The 25,518-nt window shown below is 30.0% G+C and overlaps 1 protein-coding gene and 1 long non-coding RNA gene across 3 annotated transcripts; one reads left to right on the forward strand and one right to left on the reverse strand.

Annotated features, from left to right (window-relative positions):
- Nucleotides 1-24,484, reverse strand: LOC136975510 (bestrophin homolog 17-like). Of its 2 annotated transcripts, none has more exons than XM_067270572.1 (11): nucleotides 24,196-24,484; nucleotides 23,502-23,709; nucleotides 19,161-19,295; nucleotides 12,936-13,102; nucleotides 12,668-12,825; nucleotides 12,510-12,587; nucleotides 9,032-9,190; nucleotides 8,877-8,957; nucleotides 8,657-8,808; nucleotides 8,316-8,591; nucleotides 1-1,568 (listed from the first exon to the last, which is right to left on the reverse strand). In XM_067270572.1, the coding sequence occupies exons 2-11, from the start codon at nucleotides 23,678-23,680 to the stop codon at nucleotides 476-478; spliced, it is 2,478 nt and encodes an 825-aa protein (XP_067126673.1). In that variant the 5' UTR covers nucleotides 23,681-23,709; nucleotides 24,196-24,484; the 3' UTR covers nucleotides 1-475. The 2 variants fall into 2 exon arrangements, with proteins under 2 accessions (XP_067126673.1, XP_067126675.1); XM_067270574.1 differs by lacking the exon at nucleotides 24,196-24,484 and adding an exon at nucleotides 23,895-24,127.
- LOC136975515 (uncharacterized) lies at nucleotides 5,293-9,496 on the forward strand. Its single transcript, XR_010880795.1, has 3 exons — nucleotides 5,293-5,492; nucleotides 7,416-7,511; nucleotides 8,278-9,496. It is a non-coding gene; the product is annotated as an uncharacterized lncRNA (long non-coding RNA).
- Nucleotides 24,485-25,518: the final 1,034 nt, after the last annotated feature.

The following is a 25,518-nucleotide window of genomic DNA, read 5'->3' on the forward strand; positions in this document are numbered from 1 at the left end:
TTTTTGATCATAAATATAATTTTATTAAATTCGAATGTTTCTTTTTTCACAATGTTAAAAAATAATTCTTTTTTCAATAAATTCATTTATTCAAATATACAATATCGACAACTATGTGTATAAATACTTTCTCCGTTGAAAAAAAAGAAGGTAGGAAAATTCTGTCGGAACGTCATCCTTCTTAACAGAAAGAAAAACAACCCGTTGACCAACGAATGGCGCATATATCACAGGAAGGGGGAAAAGTGAACATTTGGCAACGTCTTTCCGTCGTTGACTGCCTTTGAAACATTCCTTTAACGATTCTTCTATGTGCCATCTCCCTAAATCTCCGTCTGTTGGCTCGCTTAGGGAATGGCTACGCTCGATACTCACTCGTTTCCTTTATTACCATCAAACTTCCGGGGTTAGACCGCTACGAAGTCACTCGACCCCGAGTTAATTCTTTTTAATCGTAAATATTGTGAGATTTTCGTCATACGAACTCGTGTCTGTCTTCCAGTGTAATTACAGTGTCCGGTTTATCGATCGTAAGTGATACGACATTGGAAGTAGTAGGAATTGATGCTGTCGATGATTTACTACCTTCCGAAACACTAGTTTCTGTAGTGCGCGGTGTAGGAGATTCGGAGGATCTCTGTCTTACCGGCTCTCGACTCCTCTTCTCCACCTTTTTCTGTTCTCTTGAGCCGGGTCTACTTCTTCTCGCCGGCGATTTTCTAGAAGGACACTCGGGAGGCCCTTCTATTCTACTTGGTTTACTTTCTCTTTTCTCTGTGCTTTCGTACCCACCCGTGGGATCCGTGGTTTCTTCCTCCGGAAACGAAGATTGTAGGTTCCGAGGAAGGATCTCGGGTGGTAATCTATAATCTTCGCTAGAACTAGATTCTTGTTTCTCTGTGGAAGGCCTTCTAATGGCATTCTGTCGAAGTATCTTATGATCCCTACTCGACTGACCAGAGAAAGATCGTCTAGGTTCTTTCACTGGCGTGCAAGGTTTCTCTACAGGAATTTCCGTTTCTCCTTCTTGTACGTTTGGCATACTATGGAACTCGGTAGTGACCGTATCTTGCGAGCACGCTGACGAACTACTTTGAGATTTCTTTTCTTTATAAGCCTGACGCCTATCCGATAACTTAGGCTTTTTACTACTCCAAAGATCCGCAATATTTAGCGAAGAAGATCGAAGAGGGACGGGTCTTCCTCCCACTAGTTTTACAGATTCTTCACCGTTGGATGGTGGCGAAGATACCGTTATTTGAACGGAAGGATGCGGATGTTGAGGATCCGATTGTAGCTCGTGACTTTCTTTAATGGTCTTGCATGGAGAAACAGACCTCATCTTCCATTTGCGGCAAACTTCGTAGTACTGATCTACGGAGGGTTGCTTGTTTTTCTTAAACAGCGATTTATAAGACTTTCCATTTCTTTTCGCTTGCTGAGATTTTGGTGGCTTTTCGCTTTCACCCGATTTCTGATAACCTTCCGATTTTGCATCTTTGTACTTCATCATCGATTCCGGTAAGTCTTGACTGGACGATTCTTGATATAAATCTCCATCGCGAGTTCTGGAATTGAAAGAAACAGCAATCGATAAAATAGATCTGTCCACTTGAAAAGTCGTAATTACAGAAGAAGCAAAAAAGATTATTATATATTTTATATTTAAGAAAAGCTGTTAGATAAACAGTGAATAATTATTATACATATTAATTAAACTATAGAACCAATTAATTTTACATTTTTATTTGATTATACAGCAGAAGCTCGTTAATTCGGCATGCTATTATTCCGCTCACGTGTAGCTTTTGTGAACTGTATGTTTACAGTACATGTCTGGAAAGTAAATATTACGTACAGTACATATCAATCATTATAAATGGAGTTGATCAGGTTTTCATCAATCTTGATACAGTACGCGACTAAAGTCCGTTATCTTCAGATTGACCAGAGAGCGTGAATAAACAATAGCCAGTAATTCGGCCCTGGAGGTGCCAACTTAACGAACTTCTACCGTAATTTAAAAATTTTAATATGTCTAAAGAGTTCAGAAAAAATTTCATAAAATTGGCCCCATATACTGGAAGTTATGTGTATAATAAAGGGGGCCACACACGTTATGGAAATCCTTTGAGGAATAACTGTGAAGGCCTGGTCTTGAGGAAATTCAGAATTTCCTATCGCCACGAGGAGGAAAATCTCTCAGTTAGTCAGTCGGCCATGGCATCCAATGACGACTACTGGCTGTTCTTGGATGTTTATTGGCAACAAATTGTATTAAAACTCGCGGGAAAAACATGTGTCTATGTGTAAAGAGTAGTAGTAGTGGTTTGGGTAGCACTGATCACAAAATTAATTTTTCAAGAGAAATCTTAGACTATAGATTATGTTAAAAAGCATCAATTACCAGCGAAAGATCAATGGCAAGTCGATTTTACTACCAAAAAAATTCATGAGTTAAATTTTATAGACAAAAAACCATCGGATATAACTGGTTGGATCGAACATAGTAATTTACAAAACTTATTAAATTATTTCTCAACGTATAAAGAATTATTTTTATTTAAAGGTGGATAGATAGGGAAAAAAGACTTTAAAAACTGGAGCTACAGTTACTTAGACATCGAACTTCTTGGGTGTCCAAGATCAGATAATATTAAAAAGAATTGTTATTACCACAGATATTTTAAAAAGCATTGTTCTTTTTGCAACATTCTATCTTATGAACAATTCTTAATTCTTAATTGAACAAAAAATAGATACTTTCAAAATCAATACGTTGTATAGGTATTTAATACGTAACAAATATAATTTAAATAATTATTATATTACACTATTTCCCTATTTTACTTTGTCTTATTTTTAAAATATTATTTCAAATTGTCGTGTTTTAATTTATTCCGATATTAGAACAAATATATATATATAATTCTCAACCACATCCGATATTAGTACAAATTGTAAAACATTATTTTAAGTTGTAATGTTTTAATACAACATAAAACACTAAAACAGGTATTAAACAGGTGTAGGTATTAAAACAATAAATTTTTAAAATGTAAAAAAAAACTGATAATATACAGTATCAAGATGTTTTATGAAAACTAAAGAAATGAACTGAAAAGTTTTCTAAATATTAAAATCATTTATAATTTATAATTTTAATTTACTCGAGAAATTTTTGATCTGAAAATAATAAAAGTTAAAAAGGTTATAAAAAATAATTCTTCCAAACATTCACGAGACATTGTTCTCGCTACTCAGCGTCCTCACAACTGAACGACACGACGGCACACACGTTCAGTTGGCCTGCGCAGTCCAAAACGGTGCAGGAAAATCAAATGGTTTTTCGTTTCTACTCCGGCGGCCTGTAGAGTTCGCCGAAACTGCACAGTTGTCCCCCACACACTAACAGGAATTCCTCAGGCCAGGCCTGTACAGTTATTCCTCAAAGGATTTCCTTAACGTGTGTGGCCCCCTTAAAACATATGTTAAAAAAAGTGCGGATTATGCGTTGGATCCAGGTATATGCAGATTTTTAATTGTAATTACAAAACTCGCGATATTGAGCAGCCTTTGATCCCTAAGTGCGGGATATACAATGGAGAGGATTATGAAAAGATTTTATTTTCGTTCTACTAATTTTATGCGGATCGTGTGCTGTACCCACGAAAATATGTAACCTATAATTTATTTGATACTCAAGCTCATTTCTATGCTGTGCTACTTATCTTTTCTTCATTCTTTTTAGAGAAATGAAGTAAAAAACAATATGCTTTCTGTTATTTTTTAAAATATAATTGTGTGTGTATTTTTTTTGAGAAAATATGCTGAATTTATACGTTTATGTAGCCTTACGAGATTCAGTAATGTGACGAATGTACCAGATAAGTTATTCTTTCCTAATGGGGATCTACAAGGTGGGTGAAAAGTAACTAGGCATTGATAATTCGCTATAATTTTTACATTTCTAATGCAAAAATGATGACAATTATTTGATATGTACCTCAATGGAAATACAAATGCATAGCTAAGATTCAACGTAGGCACTGGCACTATCCACTAATAATAACGCGTTTTCCTTAGATCGTGATGTGGTTGGTCAGTGACTTCTCTGTGCGTTCGCGACCAAACCTGTGGTCATTAGCTCCGAATGAAAATTCTTGATTGTTTCCAGATAGATTATGGCTAACGTCCCTTCGCCGTACGCGACCATTTTTGCACAACAATCACTGATTTCCAGACCTCATAGCGTGCAGCAATCTGTGCTCGCTGCTAAACAGACAAGCGAGAGTATACTTTTTCCCACTGCTCGTTAGCTTCTTTCCAGCAATGCTCACACCACCGCTATAGGAATTCTAAAATCTCAATGATGGATGTACATGAACACATGAATTTTATTGCGATTGCTTTATTATTATAGAAATTATAGCTTTTTTCTCAAGCATAGTTCCACCCACCCTGTAGTTTCACTCTACAGGACAAGTTACTTTTAAACATCGTATATTTAAAATTATACAAAATATAAATGCATAATGTACACGTTTTATTTTATTTGATAGATTATTATTAATTTAATGCAAGAGTTAAATAATTTAATAGAAAATTTAACTTTGTATTACAATATTTAAAGTCTTATCATCTGTGGATATATTTTAAAATGTTTCTTTAATTTAGGGCGCACAATAATCTATCATAATAGGGAGAAAAATTTGGATTTTTGAGTAGTTAATGCAGTTTAAAAAGCAATTGTTGTAGTTGTAAATGTATATTTTTAGAATGGATTGTATACAGAATGAGTCACGATGTAGAGCCATTCGATTGAATCACAAAAATCTATGAGTTCGGAAAATCTCTCTCGATTTTTTATTCTACAGAACATTCCATTACAAAAATTAATTTATTAATTCATGAAAGCAAGACAAAAATTTCTACAGAAACACCTAATTATTTTAATAAAGGTGAATGTGAAGGAAACTCAGAAAAATCAGAAAATTTCGAGTTTTAAACGATTTTACGCTCTCAATTAATGTGCCCATAATGTATTAGTGGATTCATAACCGATTAAACCTTTTAACCCCACAAACTCAACTCGTAGCAATAGGAAAATGTCTCCATCCATGTCTTTTTTCAAATATTTTCAAGTAAAATGTTGCAAATTATTTTATGAAAATCTTTATAATCAACTAATTTGTAGGAATTATTTAGCCCCACGCTTTCTTCGGTGGGGCAATAGAAATAATCGATTATAGATATATTTTCATTAAGTAACAATTAGCCGAATTTTATCGACTGAATTTTTCATGAGACCACATTTGTAAAACCTGTATTAAATTCGAAAAGAAGAATAAGGTATTTACATAATGACAGTTACAAGTTGGATCATACCAGTAAATAGTATAAACAGTTTTTGGCAAGAGCACTGTAGTCACTACAAACGTGATGGATAGTCAACTGTCTAGAACACAGCCATATCTTTAGCTAACAGTAAGGTGAGATTAAAATAGATTACAATTATTACCTTTAAAAACGCTCCATAATTATAATTATAACTTAAAATATTCATATGATTAAATTATAATTAAATAATTTTTTTTTTGTAATCAGTTTAAAAACTGAAATGTATTGTATGAAGGATCAAATTTTATATTAATTTAGCAATAATTCTTATTCTATTTTATTATTTTGGCTGTATAAATACTGAATTAAAAAAAAATTATAATCAAACATAAAATATATAATTTATGGTAGAGTTTACTATTTTCTTTGTTAGTTCATCTGAGAGTATTAAGGGAAACGAAGGCGATGTCCCTTAACAAAACATTTAAAATAATAAAAATAAAACTTATTTATCTCTTCTACCTAAAATAAAAGCATACATAAATCTAAAAAGGCTTATTTTTTATACACACACATGTATAAAAATAGATCTGCGCACATATTTCCGATGCTTCCCTTACAATACTTGCTTATACTACTGCATATATTCAGTAAAAATAATAAAATATAGAATATTAGTGCAATACATAATCTAGTTTAAAAATATATTCACTGTAAATTAATAAAAACAGTTATATTTATCAGTGGAAAATCAAATCAGAAGTAAGTTTGAAGACTGTCATCTGATATGAACGTAAGCTGATAATTATAATAAGAATGAAATCAATTTTAAGTAAAGTTTATACATAATTCAGTAAAATCATTTTTAAGTATGAAATTTTTAAATATGTTTATATTTATTTTTTTTAAAGTGCAGTTGGAACTCTTTATGAAGTACTTTCTGCCAAATGCATTTCATAAACAACAACTGCAAATAGAATGCATGATTTAAAATATCTATTAAAAAATTGTAAATGCTAATTACGAGACATAATTTGTAACTTTCCCATCGAAAAGTAGGTGACGTGGTCTGTCATTTTCACCGTTTCAGTTTCAAAGATTTTTCTAATGAAATGATGTTAATGATAAAAATTGGGTGCCTTTCATCAGGCGGATGAAAAGGGCACAATCCCTCTTTTCAAAAGAGTGTCAGCCATTTTTAGTGACTCGAGGCTAGGTCTAATGCCTAAGTGGAAAGGGTTTTTTTATTTTTTATTTCTTTGTAATTTGACGAAATTGTCAATTTATCTAGAAAACTGTTACGCATGTGGTGTAGTATTGTACTGTACATACTGTTGTGAACAAATCTTTTCGTGCATGAAAAACATCAAACTGCTGAAAGAAATATGTCGAGTGATTCCCATTTAACTAACATTCTTAGAATAAACACTAGTATAATATTATAAAAGAAAGGCAACGTCAAAAATCGCATCGAATTTATTTTTATTTTGTGTGAGTATAATTTCTTTTTTTTTACTGTCAATAATACAGTGTTTTTGTAATAATATATACTTGTTATTAAAATTTGATATTCACATTTTGAACTTTTTAAAATCATACATTTAAATAAAGTACTTTTGTGGCCCGCTGAATATACCTAAATTTCTAATTTGGCCTATTAGGAAAAAAGGTTGGACAACCCTGATTTACACTAAAACAGAAGTTCTAGATTATCCAATTACAGTACCCGACATTAATTAATTTCGTTAAATACAATTAAACTATATGATATTTTACATTAAAATAAAGCATTTACTAAAACAGTTAAAATACTAAAATATTCTAACTGTAGAGAAATATGATGTAAAATATTATCGATAAACATATCACATTTGTTAGATACACTGTACATAAAATATCCAATAAAACTGCTAAAGAATGACTTCTTCAATCGTTTTCATCTTAAATAAATGAATGATTCTGATTATTCATTTACAAGATATTAATTTTCTTTTCTGGAAATTTATCAATTTAATCAAATTTATTTAATCTTAGCCAATGAATGATATATTTTTTATTTGTTTAAAATTTTTCAGTGTTCTACAAATAAACAGAAATCGATCTCGTTATAGAGAAAATGTCATTGTCCGGTTAGAACTTTAAGTAAATTTGATAAATGGAAGATAGCTCGTGTACGTAAACATTTAATGATTTATGGCTTGTCTCTGCGAGGTGATCAGGACATTTTAGTGTTAAGTATCTTCGTGGCCGAATTAGGAAACGGTTATCATCAAAATTATCCTTTTTCTCATTAAATAAATGTCAAAACTCTCGTAAAATTTTATTCGAAAAATGTTCAAGAACGTTATTTTTATAAACAATTTTTTTTTTTTCTGGAAAATATTTTGCAAATTGAGTCAAACGGTAACGTTTCTATTGAACTAGAGTGTCGTTTGCACAAAATTTTTATATTTTCTTACTAAATTGGCTTATTTTTTAAGTATTTCTAATTAATTTCTTTTAAATGACGACATCATCTTTCTCTACAAGTCCATAACTTCTTTTATATAAAAAATTAATGATTAATTATCAAATTACAGACTAAAATTGAATTAAAGTATAGATAAATGCCTAATAAACTGAATTCTACTGAAAATTGTTGTTTTTTTTCAGTAGATTCCAGTGTTTTGTTCATTTATAAATAATTAGACTGTCAAATACAATGTAAGAAACATCATATTTGACAGTTGTATGCCCCATCGATTTTAAAAAATTTATAAAATATAACTATTTCGATCAAAAATCAGCCACTTTTTATGTGGCTCTACCGAATAAAATATGAATTTTTTTTTTGGTCATTTATAAATATAGTATCTTAGCACCTTAATGGCGCGGGTGAAGAAATTTCAGTAACAAAAAAAAATGAAGTGCTAAGATGCTTTCTTTTTTTCTTTTTAGTTCTATATTGGGTTGATATGGATGGGGCAGAATCTTACCCCCCGGTACCTGAAGAATTCTTGCGATCACCATTGGATTGGGCGACATTTTCGGAAGAAGCGTTGAAACTGGACGTGGAATGTCTCCAAGAGTAATCTGCAATGATATCGGCTTCGGCATAACTTCCAGTTATGCTGGGTCGCTGGCTGTTGTTTAATTTGCTGCCAAAAATTGTCCAAATTGATGGTCTTCTGCTTCCCATACCTTGTTGTTCACGATTCTCCTCCTCTTCGCGTATATCTGGTAAAACTAATCCTTGTTGTTCCATCGGCACTCTATAAGATAGGGAATTGTTTTAAGCCCAATTTCTACTGGGGGCGAAATATTTTTAAATACTTACTGCATGTAAGCCACAGAGCCCCGATAAGTTTTCTTCTTGTAACTTAAAGAAGCTTCTGTATAGGGCAACTTCACGTCCAATTCATCATAATAAGAATCTTTAACCAACGGAGGGGGTTCACTGTTCAATGTATCCACTCCCAGATACGAAACCTAATTCGAGAATATTTTATAGCACGAAAGAAGCCTTAAAATGCGAAAACTCTCAGACACAGCCTTACTTTCATATGACGATCAATTATCCAATTCAGTTCGAAATCTTCATCATCGTCTCCAAATGGATTGATCAGTTGTTCGGCCACCTAAATCAGAAAAACGTTTCAAACTTTGTTTTCTTATTAAATTTCTCTACTGTAATTTATAGAGTAATCTTTACCTTCAAAAGTCCCATGTAGAATAAAATCTCTAAAACTGTGAAGACTGGAAAGTAACAGTCAAAAGGGACTTTCTCTTGAAGAATTTTTTCGGGACTGTTGACATATTGTCGACCCAAAATACAGGCAAAATAAAATGCGTAGGTTGCGATTGTAACAACCTATAATTGTAAATCGATATGAATTTCATTTCTTATTGGTTATGTAGGTATAAGCGTGGGCATCTTCAGAGATGGCAAAAGAGGCACTGAAATCGAGTGAAAAATTCCACAAATTATAATCGTAAAAGTGATTGAGCCCACGACCATGATTTTCTGTCTTTTTGTATTGATGCAATACTTTTTAACCCTGGAAATTAAATTAAATTTTTCCGAGGATGCCCACGGTTATAAAGTTATATCTCAGTATTTACAACTGACTTTGTAATCTATATAATAATAATTTATTAAACTATATATGCTAAAATAGTCAATATTTTTAAAAATTTTTAATAAATAAACTGATATTTAAATCCATATATAAAGATAAAAATTTTATAATCTTATTGAGAAATTAAGACAAAGACAATAGATATATGAAAATGGATGATTCATTTTAGATTTTAGATCTAAATGCGAATTTTCTTATCATGATTTTGCACTTTTACGTATATTACTTAATAAAAAAATATATGTTTAACACATAAAATTTAAAATTCTATTTAGTTTTCCCAATTTTAAATAATATAATTGAATATTTGACATGAAATAGAATTATTTGGCTTAAGAATTGAATACTGTTGGTTTGTAGGTAACTATTTTGGTGACCCACAAATTAGCGATAAAATTCATGAAGCATATAATTTACATTTGTAGCATTTTTAGATCATTAGTTTAGTATTTTTACTTTAGACCTTTATTTAAATTTAACCTATTTGAATCTGTTTCAAGACCACCCATAACAATTATTTGATCTCATATTAGAGGCTTTATTGTGGTATCATGAGCTCTCTGACAAGTGTCCCCTTGGGTGGGTGGTCATGATTTATTTAATAATGTTTTGGCTTAGCTTAAGAATACGTTTTATTATATTTCAAGTGAAATCTAAGTTATAATCAGGGCTTGAGATGAGACGAGACGAGGGCCAGATAATTAAAAAAAGATTTTTCAATCATTTTATCAAAAGAAAGAAACTTACATTGTTTTCGTGTAGATAAAACACTAGTTTAAGGGTCTCCTCTATGTCCAAAAAAGAGATGGACCAGCAGCTAATCTAGGCCAAGTGGTCCTGCTTACTTATTGTTATTATTTTAAGTAGGCAAGTAAGACGTGACTTTCTAAAATTTAGCTTTAATTTTGCCATTTTAAATAATACTACTCCGAAAGTATAAAAAATCCGGATTCAATACCGGATCCCTTCTTTACAAAACGTTGAGAATCTACTTTTAAATAATTCATTATTGTGTCAATGATCTTAATTTAATAAATAACAAAGAAAGATCGTATTAAAATGGCAGAAAAATTAATTTAAAAGTCAATTATATAAATTGTTTAAGATTATGCTATAATGCACAGCTCTTGTAAACACTTATACGTTAATAATAATAAATGAATTTGTAAATTTCTGTTAATTTTAAAAAATAAATGCATATTTTAATATAACACTTGTCATTAACATGAATATAACGAATGAACAGTACGGCATAGAACTTCATTGGATCAATTTACAGAAAGCAGATAACCTTTTTATCAGACAACCTGGCAAAGTGTCAATAAATAATAGAATTGTCTGGGATCTTTCTTTATTTTGAACAGTTCAAGAAATCTATTGTCCTACATTCTATATATTTTTTTTTGTTCTATGTCAATGAACTATTTTCTTTCTATATGAGGATTTTCATACCACATTAAGCATCCGTTTCAATTTCGTATACTGTTTTTGTGTTCTATTCACGAGTAAGTTGACTGAAAGCACCTCCTGTATAGAGAGAGAGATAAAGAAGAAGAAGGAAAAAAGAAATCCAGCAAAACTAATTACAAGATTATTTATAGTATTTAAGGTATCAAGTGAAGGGAGAATGGTTTATTTTTATTAGATATCCTTATTGGAAAAGTTATTAATGGATTCAAGCCGCTTATCGACTAAGAAAATGAGCAATCGCTTCGATGTTTTGGTGATTTATATAGAAATTTCCATTAATGGCATTTTATTTACATAAATATAGGAATTTACTATTTGTAGTCCTTATATTTTTCAATTTTTCCGTGAATTAATAATAATTATAAATTTAGAAACATAAAGAAGATTCGAGATAATCTAGAATGGATTGGTTTAACGAAATAAGGCAACGCGATCTGCCTAGAGGAGGTGGACTTTTATGGGAAACTGGCCCCTGTTTAGAGATTAGGTACGTGGAGTAGCCCACGTGTTTGAATTTCAGTTTTATCTATTTCGCCAGTGATGAACTTGAGAAATTCTGTTTAGCACCATACAGTTTAATAAAACTATCTGCCTTAATTCTTCGTTATATCGACATTTCTGTCTTTTATTATTACATACGAGATTTCTTATTGACTTTCTCCCTAACTTACTAGGTTTGTTGCAAGCACATTTTAAGCAATTTCGTTAACTTTGGATGGAAAATGTCGTTACATTATGCAAATAAGCTATAAAATTCTACTATAAATTATTTTATTTTATTTAAAATGCGTTAACGAAATTCTGAATTGATAATTTGTTAATAAGCAAATAAATAAAGTAGGTAAATGTAAACTTGAACTTATCCTTATTGTTATATTATGAATTGTATAATGATGAAAAGAATACAGTACATGGGCAAACAGGTTTTATTCCACCACTTAATTATTATTTTTTAATGGGGTATTTTCTATTTTCGTTCCCAAAACAGATCTATTTGATTCATGACCCTACAAGTAAAAGTATTTATATAATATTCATTATATTTGTATAGAAGAAATTATATTTTAATAAAACTAAATGTGTGGTAAATAAATTCTCGTTTTCCATTCAATTGTGAGAATAACACATTTTCAACCAACCATTATTGCCAAGTTAATACCAGCATCGAGTCGAGCCAAAAAATATATGGGCCATTTCACTTATGGCAGCACTAAATTAATAATTCAAATGTCACTGTCTTGCATTCGTTGTTTTTTCTTTTTCTTGTTATTTTTTTATCATAATGTTAAGTGTATTGTGGTCCGTTGCCAATGTGAAGAGAAATTAACAAAAGTACGATGTACGCAAGCGTAGAAAGAAATAGAAATTCGTTAATTACTCTCCGATGTGATTGGCTAAACGTAAAATTTAAATTTTCAGAAATTATAGTTAATTTGGAAACAAAATAGTACTTAATAATAATAATAATATACAATAAAACTTATTTTTACAGTCAGACACCGACCAGAAAAGGGCATTAGGTCTTTTTTAAGCCAGTAATTCTTTGATATTATAGGAAAAAATATATATATATACACAAACCTGCGTATAAACGAGTGGCACACTAATCCAGTCGTAACCCCATAACAATCCACATTTCGATCTAAATTCATTTAATTCCTAAATTAAAATAATAAAAATGTTAAATTAAAGATTATATTCGAGTTATAAAATGTAGACATTTAAAAGAAAACACTCACTTCCATGATTAACTTGACGCCGTTGGAGTCCGTTATTCTGCAATCCTTTTTGGCATCCCTTAGTAGAGTGATGAACCAAGTACACGGAATCCAGAATGTGTTGAATTCCGTACTGGGGACCGATTCGAACATATCCAATTCAGTCTTGGTCAAAAATCCTAAAGAAAATGAAATAAAAGTTCTGTCCCAAACGTTTTAATCACTATGTAAATTTATTTTTAAGCGATCGACGATTGGATTCCAAGTACACTAACAGTAATTATCTCACCAGCTTCCACTAAATGATCTCGAGTTGGAAATCGACGTTTAACAGCCATGCTAATGGACCTAAGAACGAGCACTAATGATAAATTGAGGTAGCGCATCAATGTTCTTCTTACCATTCGACTCGTTTCGTCTACTCCTGGTACGTACATAGCGATGATATTCATCAACCTAACGAAAAAATTACGTACTCCCAATAAGTAATTAGGTATTAAGGGTAGAAAGTAATCATTTTTCTTACTTTACATTCACTAGTTTCCAATTAGAAGTTACGTTTCGTTCCTAAGATTTAGTAGAGCAAACCTGTCTAAAACGGACCCTCTAACAATAGAAAATGAATTCGGAACGGAAGAATATGCTACGTAAAATACTTTTGGTTTAGTATTTTACCTCATGGTCCGTTTAAAACGGGTACTGTATACATTTTGTAACTTAAGCTTATTCCTATTTTAATTATTTTATACCATAAATATCAGAAAATTGTTTTTATAATTATTTTAATCTTATTTTTGAATTGTATTTCTACTAGACATTCCGGAAAGAAATCCAGCAAAAAGTCCAAACAAATTCCGATTCGCGGAATAACAGCATGCTGTTCTACACGCAGAGCCTATTATGATAGGGGTGTGCACCGCGTGCATGCACGCAGGCGGCGATGTTTGCATGGTGATTGATGATATAAAGTTAGTATAAATGTGCAGTTAATGGACATAAGTAACGCTGAAGCATGTTAAGTGTTTTGCATCAGAAAACTTAAAAAGTGCAAGCAACAGGCGATGAAATGTATCCGTTGAGGGTATTGAGGGTATCCGTTGAGCCAGAGAAAAATTTATCAGTGGGAATTCCATAACCACTACGATTGTTTCTTGTTTTAAATCACAAAAACTTGGTTCGTAAACTTTTGCAAATTCCAAGCTTTATTTATGTTAATGTCTTATGATTAAGTTTAAGATTGCATTTACGTAACTCATTGTGAATGGTTGCATTAAATAATATAGGTACAAGGTTCTACGTTTATGCTTAATTTTCATTGTGAATGGGCCTTTATTCCCTTACCGTTGATTTTAAAGAGTTAATCGTTGACGGAACCGAAAGGAAATTTAAATAAAGAAAGAAATGCACACGAACGTTATTAATTTAAATATTCACATTTAACCACATTCACAGCATTTTTCCATAACGTAACAGCGTCCAGTTTGGTGTTCTGTCTTGTTAGGGCTTCCTTTTTCTGGACTCGAATAGAGCTTCCGTAACAAAACCTGCGAGTCAAAGGGAGAGAAACGAGAAAGAAAAAGAGTGTTAACGTTACCGATCGGAAGTTGTTTTACGACGGGTGCCGGTTCCGATGCGAGCATTCCTTTGAACTTTCGGAGTGGCACCACCTTCGGAGGGAGCGGATTCTGTTACGCTCGGTTGTTAAGGTACCGTATACACACTACGAGCATGTTACGGTGCTCAACTCGGGACGCTGTTACGTTACGGCAAATGATCTAAAATTTGTACAAGTCCTTAAATTATTTTCTGCAAGAGCAAAGAGTAGTTATAACTTTATAACTATATAAATTAATTATTTTAAAAATATATAGAAGTAGAATTAATTTTAATTAAAATCAACCCTTCAATTTATTCCTTTATTTATTCATTATTATTTAATATAAAAGTTTAAAAAAATTGGATTTTCAATTAATAATTAAATATGTTTGGAGTATGTTTAATGTTTAATAGTAGAGGATAAAGTCGTGAGCAGAACTCACACTTAAATTATGATAATCTATTTAAGTGTAGGTTCTACTCCTGATTTTTTCTTCTATCATTGAACATTAAACATACTTTAAACATATTAAATTATTAATTAAAAATCCTATCTTTCCCTCTTCTATTCAGAATCTTATATGAATGCATTGTCATGCTAATAAATTGTTGAAATTTAAAATTAGCTTAGACAACGATGACACATTTACCTATATTTTTTTTGGCAAAGAAAACAAACACAGTAACTTGAAAAAGGAATGGCTTCAACTCTTTTTATTGTCTTGTTTAAAGTAGCCAGATCTTATTCGTTAATTGCAACTTATGGGAAAAAATTTTAATTATTAATAATTAAATTATAGAAACACATTTTGAGAATGACAATAAAAAAATTCGATGCTAAGGTAATTCCTACAGGTAGATCCTAGGATCTACCATAGCCTATATAGTTTATAATATGTGAGAAAATCGTGTAAATTGATAGAATAAGGCAACGCAACACATGGGTCATCTTGCCAGGAGGATGGATGTTTCCCGGAAGGACTTTCTATAGGAAACTGGCCCCTATTTATGTGTTAGACACGAAAATTGGCGTGGCCAGCCCATTGATGAGGCACAAATTCGTAATTAATACTAGTGTTTAGCGGTTTATATATATATAAACCGCTAAACACTAGTATTAATTACGAATATATCATTCTTTTGTATATTATATTAACGTGGCACTTTTATAAGATTTTTCAGTATTTTAATTTAAAGAAAATAATAAATTTAAATTGTAGTTTAATAATACACTCGTTTACTGATTTATTTATTATGTGTTAACGATTTTATAATACTTTAAATGACGAACATAAGAATTTTAATTGAATGACAATAACTGTAAGCAGTAGGTAATGCCACGCGAAAAGAAACATCTGTGTTATATTTAGTATATTGCTGAACGGTTGCCAGATGAAAGAATAATAAGAAATTCGTGTTATTTGTAATAAAATGAAGCACTTTTTAATTATATTTATTCAAATAAAAAAAGAGAAAGTGTTTTTTAAAAATAGAAACAAGCGAGATTTGTAAACATGGCATCAGAAGATAGGATAGAAGAATATTTAAAGGTTAAAATTCACTCTGTTTACAACTGAAGGGCAAAAAACACACGATTCATGATTTAGATTGAGAATTTTGCCACCGCAATGCAAAAATTTCCATGGGAAACTTCAAACTGCAGTGTTAAAATAGGGCTAATCCGATAAACTTTAGTATAAGAAGCGCAAAAACTTTCTGTAATATTGCTTTCACTTCATGTAACGATTACAAATTGACACTATGTTATGTAGGTTAAACAGAGATTGGCTTTCATTTTTTTGGCACGAGCGGATTTAGAACACTGTGGCCTCGGAATAGACTATCCAGAGGAAAGACACGCCTCATTTCTCTCCAAATTAATGTTTTCAATACGGATTGCTGGCTATTATATCTTACTTTTAGCAAAGTGATATGAAGTCACAAAGCTCCTTTACAAATGTTAACGATTACATAAGGAATTGGTGACATGTTAAAGAAATTTTTGAATACTTAAACAACCTATCCATTTGGGTTAGTTTATAATTTCTATCCCAATTAAAAGCCCTATAATTGTAACAAAGTTGATTTAAAATTAGCGAATTTTACAGGGCTACGTTATTCTAATTTCTGTTGAAATTATTCGTGTTCAAAATTAATTGAAAACCTGCAAGATCGTTAATGAACACATTGTTGCACGGGCTCTGTAAAGAGCCACGTGTCTGTTCGCGGATATTAATATGCCTGATCATTATCGGTCAATTCCGGATTATCGGGGACCGGATTAACAAACTTTACAGTACATTGGAAGAAAAGATGAGTCATGCATGCTACATGAACTCTTTTCAATATGAAATATATGGATTATATATGAAGATATGAACATATTACAATCAAAGTAACGTGAAATTTTATACAGGTTTTTAATAACACAAGGAATTTATCAATATTTATATAGAAATTCTTGTTAGATAATGAAATTTTCCATGATAAGTTATATAATTACTGTGATATTCGTTCAAGAGAAAACATCATAAAAACCTCAAGCTTGAACATTAGTTTGAGGTTTCCTAAGATTGAAATCTTATTTTAAAACTTTTGGCTTGTAATTTTCATGTTTTGCAAATAAATACCATATCTGCCAAACAGGTGCCATTCGTTCCAGCCTGAAACCTCGAGCTGCACCCTATTATAAAATATGGTGGATCAGAACAATATTTCACTTAAATACGACACTAACAACTGTCAAGGAATTATCATAAATTTAAAACATTTTTATGTGATTATTACGACGTTCGAGGAATGTTTTTTTAAAACTGGAACACCTAATTCGTGTGGTTAACTTATCGTAAATCTCATACAAGTACAGGTGCTAAAATAATACGAGTAACAACGAGTTAATTAATATTAGATAGCCAAGACCCTAAGCTAATTAACAACGAAAGAATTACGTAGTACAACATTAAAACTTATTGTATCACTGGCATTTCTGAAGCATATCAATAAATATAAATGGGAAGAGAGGGAGAGAGGGAGGTCGCATCTCTCTCTCTCTCTCTTTCCATATGTAGCATCATCAGAAGCGCAACTGATAATTACAAAAACAGGAATATTTTCTTATATTGGAGCCATTTAAACGAATATCTTTCATACTTCCTTTCTAATATAGTCACATAAATGTCTCCAAAGTAGACAGAAGCAGTATCAAGATAACTTTATATCACGTTAGTTATCTGCATACCATCCTAAGCAATAAATTAACGTTACTTTTTTTTGCCAGGAATTTTTTCACTCCGCACTCATCAGCCATATTTTATGTAAAACTTAAAAATATAATTCGAAAACGATCGATAAAAGATTTATATATATATATTTAAATTAATTTATATATATTTAAAATATATAAATAAATGGATCCGAAGGAAAAATTCCATCCTTTTATCTCGGTTGTAGTTACGATTCGGATACGAGATTTAGTTATAAATTTAATAATTTTCTTGTTTTACATTCTACATTCTTCATCATCATTCGTCTATTTATACTTTGAAATATATAAGCTACTGCGATCCGAAAATATAAATAGATTAAACATCAGGAAAACAAATTCGCCAGCCTCTGTTTTTGCATAAAAAACATCAATATTTCTTACTATTTTCTTTACTTTTCAATTCATAAATTACTATATATGTTTTTTTATAAATAAAATACAAGTACAGTAATATAAAATCATGTATAGAGTACATGGAGTCTACATTTTACGAATAAATAAATATCCGTTAATGTGCACCCAATTCATAAGTATACAGTCATACAAGAAGCATCGGTTTCGAATTAACATATGTACTGTACACTATACATTTATATATATATAAACACATACACATTATCTTACATCTTGAATGGGTTTATATATACTGATATAAACACATCAGGATTGGTTTCGGATTCGTTGGAAGCTACCATACTTTGCTCTATCTGCACCTTTGAGAGATGGGCATAAAATTTGGTGTGTATTAAGTGTTATTTTTTTATTTATATATTTTATGTACCGCATTGCTTCAAGTTAAGGGCATTTTTGCACGTTTTCGAATGTAAAATGATGGTGATGATGATATATAAATATAAGTCATGAATGTATTTATAACATTAAAATATGCTTAATTGAGTTATATTTTATTTGTTTAAACACTTCCTAATTAATTATTAATTAAACTTTTAAGTAATATGTTAAAGAAAATGAATTAAATATTAAAATAAGGAAAATTATAATTATGAACATAGAGAACTTCTCAATTACACTTCTCTAAGACGTGGAAAAAGTGTGTACATCACCCCAATTTTTTTTTTCTAAGCATAAAATTAATGTTTGGATATTTTTTAAGCGATATTTCAAGAGATCGAATAACGTAAAAGTGTTCAAAAAAACTACAACTTTTTAAATTTCCTCCCTTAAAAATACCCACGGATGAACTAAAAACTGCATGGAAACATTTTAAGCTCTTTACACGCAAACAAACAATTTAAATTTTACAAAATTTACTGTTTATTTTACCTAATTAACGAATAAAAAATATATATATAAAATATAGGTCATGGTTAATTTTTAAAAAAATAAATAAAAATAAGATAAAAATTTTCTCGTTCGAAGTTTAACGCCTTAAAAATCTAATTATAGTTACAACTGTAGTCCGGAATTAGTTCAAAGCATTGTTCTCAAAGTCTTTCTTCTCATTCTTTCTAGTGTTAGGGAGCGAAACGTCCGTTTACGCTCCTGTTTAATTTTAGATTGTCTAAAATTACTCCACAAAATTTTTCTCTTTTAAGTAAATAAGAAATCCATAAATAGAACTATGAGTAATATTTATATATATAATATAGATCCAGAAAAATATTTATTAAATATATTTTCTGTAATACTCACTTATCGGGCCAAGGTATGGCCACGTATTGGTTCCACCATCTTGTAGCTGTGAATGATACATAAAAACCCAACATGAACGAAAGTGGAATGAGTTCCAAAAATGACGAACAATAGTGGACAATGGTCTCGAAACCTCTAAAAAAAATTCAATTATATATTATTATTTTCGACTAAATTTAAGTTTTTAAATTAAATTAATTAATAATATATTAAAATTTCGAATTTTTTGATATAGAACTTCTCGTTAGATCTGTGTTTATGGGTTGAATTTAAGGTGGAAAAATATAAAATTCTAAATTCTAGAGTTTTTCTTCAATCCTAAAACTTTAATTAAACGATATATATAATATAAAAATTAATTTTTTTATGTGTAAAAATAATTAAAATATTAGGAAAGTCTTGAATTAATTTTTTCTTTGCTTAATATTCCATATATATTCCATGTGAATTAAAGTTTGTGTTTTCATTTTTATTAGAAAAATATATCTAAAAAATAAATCTAAAATTCTGAGTAAAAATTGATAAAATCCAGCATAAAAATTAATAAATGCAGCATAAAAATTGATAAAATACAGCACAAAAATTGGATAAAATTTTCTTGAAAAAAAATCTATAAAATTCTGGATATACGTTGATAAATTCTGATAGAAACGAATAAAATTCTATATAAAATATGAAGAATATTTGTCGTTGTTTCTAAAATAGAAACACACGTAGTAATATACGTGAATTAACGAAGCTGATGATCACGTAGACCGTTCCGGATTTTCTTTGACAGTTTTGTAACAGGATACTCGAGCCTATTTGATAAATAGCCAAAAAAAAGTTAAAAAAAAACAAAAATGTGGAATAAAAATTTTATGAATATTTATCAAACGCTCGACTATTCGAAGCATTAAGGATATTTATCTCAAATCACCCAACAGAAAAGAAAAAAAATATATATTTTTTTTACCATGATTTATATGAACGTAGGGTGTATTTTTAGAGAATGGAGACGAAATTAATCACGTGTATTCCCTACGGAATATCGGAAAAAATTATTTATATTTAAGCTTAGTGAACTATACAGATGATTGGGAGTAATCAAGGCATAAAATTAAACACAAAAATAATTTTTAATTTAAAATAAATATAATTAATTTAAAGGCCTTTTTATCTAAAAAATTTGAGGTTTTTATCCTCCCTTTAATTTTTCAGCATTGTTAATTAGAATTTTAGCCATTTTAATCCAGACTTTGCAGTCAATTTTCTATATGAATAAATAAATAAAATTTTTATTATATTTTATATGTTCGAAGTGATGTAATAATTTAGTTTTGCTCTGGCGGAGCGATTTGAAAATAGGCCAGGGACGTGTACTCTTGTCTTTTTGGCAATTGTAAGCACATTTGGCTTTCTTACAAGTCTTTAACAAATGCAGTCAACACAGAATGCTTTGTTATTTTTCTATGATGTCACGGTCACGTGATGGGAAATTGCTAATGTTTTTAACCTCTTCGTCATAAGCCCTTTTTCATTTTGTTTGGAAAACTCGACATGGCGCCTCGTATTTTCAAATACTCTCTCCCCCTATTTGCCGCCTCGGCAACTTTCTGACGTGTTTTGTGACGTAACAATTAATTAATGACTCTATTGGATAATTCAAAATTTCCGTTGTGATTCGGGTTCGAGTATCCGACGTTGCAACCAAACTTTTTACATTTTGTTTTGTATTGTATCTTGGTGTTGGCAGTTCTGATCTTTGGTACACTTTTTAACTGTAAACATATCAAACTGGATTAATTCTTTCTTAATTTGTGATTTTATTCTTGTCTTTTAACAAAATTTGGGTGTATTTTACATTATAAAATGGTTTTCTTCATCTCTCAGTAGGGTGTATTTTGTTGAAAATGTAAAAATAATTCAAAATAATCTATATATAATTTTGAATTATTATATATATATATATAATGTAAACAGGCGTTAAACAATAGCTTTCTTATTATAAAAAGCAATTAAATTTATAAGAATTAATTAATTTTTTAAATAATAATTACAATAATTGGAAATGTAAAGAATAGAACGTTTGAATAATCAAATAAATTAGATTTTTTTCTAAAATAATAAAAATAATTGAATAATTTACAAGACTTTGCGCTCTTAGGCTCATATATAAAGTTTCGAATCGATATAGAAATATTCAAAGTTTAATTGTATTATTATAAATTTAAAATTATTTAATTTATTTGTTAATTTATTTGTTTAATTTTAAAAAATTGTTTTAATGTAAGTAAATTACATTAAAACAATTTTTTTAAATTTTATTTTTCTGATACTTTTGATACAATTATACAACTGAAAGTCTATACAGAATATATTTATTTATATATACATATAAACATATAAAAGTTGTACTGTGTGTAGGCCCTAGTATATGTACATACAGCTTATATATATTTTGTATGTAGAGATGAAGCCTGAAGTCACAAATGAGGACTCCCTCCCTGTGCAAAAGTCAAAAATATATGAATAAAATGGATAAAAATATATGTATTTTACCACTTATCAATACGGAATTTAATTTATATGACTTTTGTATGGTTTTCTGTATAAAAATGAATTTTGAGTGTCTTCTTATGACCGTGATCTAAGTCAAATAGTCCTTCTGACCCCTTGTATAAGCAACTTATTTGCAGATTCAAGATTTTTAAATTGAAAAAATCTAAAATATTACCAGAAAATATAAAAACAAATGGAAATTTTTTTATAGTAACATTACATATGTAAATAATTTATTGTGGAATTATGCAAGAATGAGCTTATTATAATATTTTTTTAATCTATAAGATTTTCACTCTAGTTATCAGTATTATGAAGCTGATAGAAAATTACAACAAGAAATAATTTAAATTTATTAAGATACTTTGTAAAATAAGTGAATAAAATATAAGAATTTTGTACTTTCAACTTAACATATAATAACTTAACTATAATAATTAGAAACATTACACCCTAGACTATAAATTATGCATATTAACAGAAGGAATTTATATCAAATCATTTATTTCAAATTAATTAAGATGTACTGTATTCAAACTGATAATATGTTCAAATTGATTATATTTTATTCTAGTTTTTGTAATTAATTTAAATGGTATATTGTACAAGTGTATAATAACATATCTAAAACCTTAAAATTGTTATGAGGTTTTGTATAAGTCTGTACTGTTGTAGAACAAAATTGATATGATTTAGACATGTTGATGCCTGAACATATATGAGGGGGCCTTTCCTCTCTCCACGTGTGAGGCACTCAAAACTGCACCTTCATAGCATGAGACTTGCAGTTGTAGCTTATGTATAAATCTGACTCTGTATAGAACTATTGTTAGACTTTAAAACAATATATTATATGAAACGCTATCATTATTATGCCTGGATATAGTGTATGACCAATGTAAGTCTACAATATAAACTATATAGGGCTATTATAATGTCTAGTGTATTAAACCTATGTTAACATTTTGTGGAGAATATATTAAAATACCGTATATAGATACTAAAGAAAGGTAAAAATGTCTTGAGAAACTTAATTAACTGCTTGTAAGCATATAAAACATAGGTTTGCCTCCCTTTTGTGTCTGCTTATAAATAGAGATCTTCCTCATTCTTTTGTGCATCCCTCAAATATTTCAAGATCTATAAGAAGAAAAGGTGCTTTAATTTTATTAAAATTAGAATTAACATCAATGAAATTTTGACTGTAAATGAAAAGAAATGAATAGAAATTCCGATAGTTAATCCCAAAAATCACATTGAACTGAGGGTTGATGAACATCAAGTAACATGTAAACATTTTGCTTGATAACGAATAATTCTATCTAAATTTAATTGTTTAATATTGCAAATTGTTAATTAAAATTACACATTTAACACTAATTGATAGCAATTAATTGAGAATAGCGACGGTAAAAAATTACGATATTAATACAAATATGCAAAATAAATTGATTGAATAATTTTAAAACGTTTTACAACATAATTTGACGTAATACACAAAGATTTTCAAGCAAATCTTTAAATATATATATACAGTATATATTTAAAATGTTCTCAAGAACACCAACTTCATAACAATTGTTACAGTCTGTTGCAATACTTGATATTAATACCTCCAGATTAACTCTAAAAACTGACACTACGCTATCGCCCATTTCTGCACCCAGTTAAATCCAAATCACATTGTAAATATTTTGTAGTCGGGCAAGATGCCAGACCATAGTTTCGTGTTAATTCTTCAACCATCCCGCGCATAGATTCTACTAAGAAAACTCATAAATAACAATAAAAAACACTTACCTTTTCTGTTCTTCCGTTAGAACGAAACGATAGAGAAGGGTTAAAATCGTATAACTGGTGGTAAAGAACAAAATTTCGCGGTAGACAAGCTTCCAAACACTCCCTCTCCATCTAAACAGCAGTCTCACGAATCCTCCAGAAGTGGAAGATGCCACCTCGTATTGATACGATACGGTCATAATTGGATGTTAGCTAATCTATGACGAAGCTAAGGTAACAGGAAACAAAACAGAAGACCGTAAAAATAATAATAATAATTAATTTATCCAAATTCGTTGCGAGTCTGTTTACATAAACTAAAGCGGCACGTCACAAACACATAGAACAATTTTTTCAAGAATTCTTTAAATCTGAGGTATAAATCGGAGCATATTTTTGAGCGGCTATTCTAACCTTGGTGCGACAGTCTAATTGTGGAGCTCGAATCCACTAAAACTTTCCCAGCTACGCTACGTCATCAGACATAGTTGTTGCTATTAACGTTGTTGGCAAACTACCCATTAGTTTCCTTCAAGGTTCGAGCTCGACCCCTCTTTTAAGTTAAACTAAAGAAGATGCGATGTGGATCTCTTTTAGAAGAAACTTTTAAATTTAATCCATTAAACTTCGAAATAATATATATATATATATATTATATATATATATATAAAGGTGGTAACTGAATTAAAATTTCGAAAAATAAAAATGTACTTACTCGTTTATGTCCAAATTTCCGTTGCAATGAGGTTAACTATGAATCCCCCTACAACCTCGTCCTCTTTTCTATCCTTAGTTTCCCTTAAAACCGGATACGTTGACCACCTGTTGATACACCTGACGTCTGCAAATAGTAAATGGGTACGATATATGTGACGTCACGCGCGAGTAAAAATGGTAAATAATTATTGGTCGGTGGTGGTAACGTTGGTGGAACGTTCTGTTTTGGTTAATGGTGAATGTGTATGCCTCGAAAACAATGTGGAAATGATGTTTTGTGTGTTGGATTTAATAAATATATATAATATATATATATATATATATATATATATATATGGCGGAGGATTTGAGAGTTTTTTTTTAGATCATTCTCTCTAGTTGCTGTAGGAAATTTGAGTTTCTTTAGTTACCAGAAGATCAATTAATTGAAAATGTACGATTAATATTAAAACCTAATAAAATGTTTCAAGAGGCTAATTACAGATACAAAAAGTTAATTTGCGCAAAAATTAACCTTTTTTGCTTCTGTTTAAATGCCAAAAAACTGGAATTTCTAAGATAGAAAATGAAGAGTAAAATTGCCATTAATTAATTTCGGAACAGAATTAAAAGTGAATAATTTAAATGTCAGAATGTAATTTCAGAATTTCAAAGTTCTCTTTCAAATGTTTAATATAAGTTTAGCGTGAATAATTGAATTCGTTCTAACCTTTCATATACATTTTAATGTTTTCGTGTTGAAGTAAACATTCTTTAAAGCTTTCGGTACAATTTTCTATTCTTTCTAGTCATAAATAATAACAGTAAAGTGATAAATAAGGCACAGACATACGTAATTTGAATAGTTTTCTTTGATAAATGTATAAGGCTCTACTAAAAAAAATGTCTTTTTATAAGGCTATATCACAAGTCTCATCCTTAAATGTGTAAGGCCCTATTACATGGCTCCTCCCCAAATGTGATAAATGTAGATATGCTAGGACCTTAAAAAGATAAGTGAACCGGGCCTATCTTGACCTCTAGAAACGCACATACGGTGCACGTAAATAGGAGGAGAAAGTTCAAGATGATTTTAGTAGTGATTCTATGTTGAATTTTGTTTAAAATTTATTTATAAAAATGTTGAATATGTAAAGAAACGCCTTCTGGTCCACTTCGTGATTTGAAATTTAATTTTTTTCTTTTCTTTCTTTTATTAAATTCTGCTAAAGTTTGCAAGTTTGTTCACCGGTCTTACACAAACTTTTATATTTTATCCTATTCTACAGCAGTTAATACCAAAAAAAAAAGAAGAAAATTATTATTATTAGTTTTTAAATTT

This window comes from Centruroides vittatus, unplaced genomic scaffold (assembly GCF_030686945.1).
Source record: "Centruroides vittatus isolate TY-2023 unplaced genomic scaffold, ASM3068694v2 contig_374, whole genome shotgun sequence".
NCBI classification, from domain to species: domain Eukaryota; kingdom Metazoa; phylum Arthropoda; class Arachnida; order Scorpiones; family Buthidae; genus Centruroides; species Centruroides vittatus.

Bases quoted from the DNA above. Each gene is read 5' to 3' on its own strand.
- LOC136975510 (XM_067270572.1), bottom strand. From the start codon at position 23,680: ATGACCGTATCGTATCAATACGAGGTGGCATCTTCCACTTCTGGAGGA. The intron at 8,809-8,876 runs GTAAGGCTGTGT...TTCTCGAATTAG, and splicing joins TAATTGATCGTCATATGAAA to GTTTCGTATCTGGGAGTGGA. The intron at 8,592-8,656 runs GTAAGTATTTAA...CCTATCTTATAG, and splicing joins GGCTCTGTGGCTTACATGCA to AGTGCCGATGGAACAACAAG.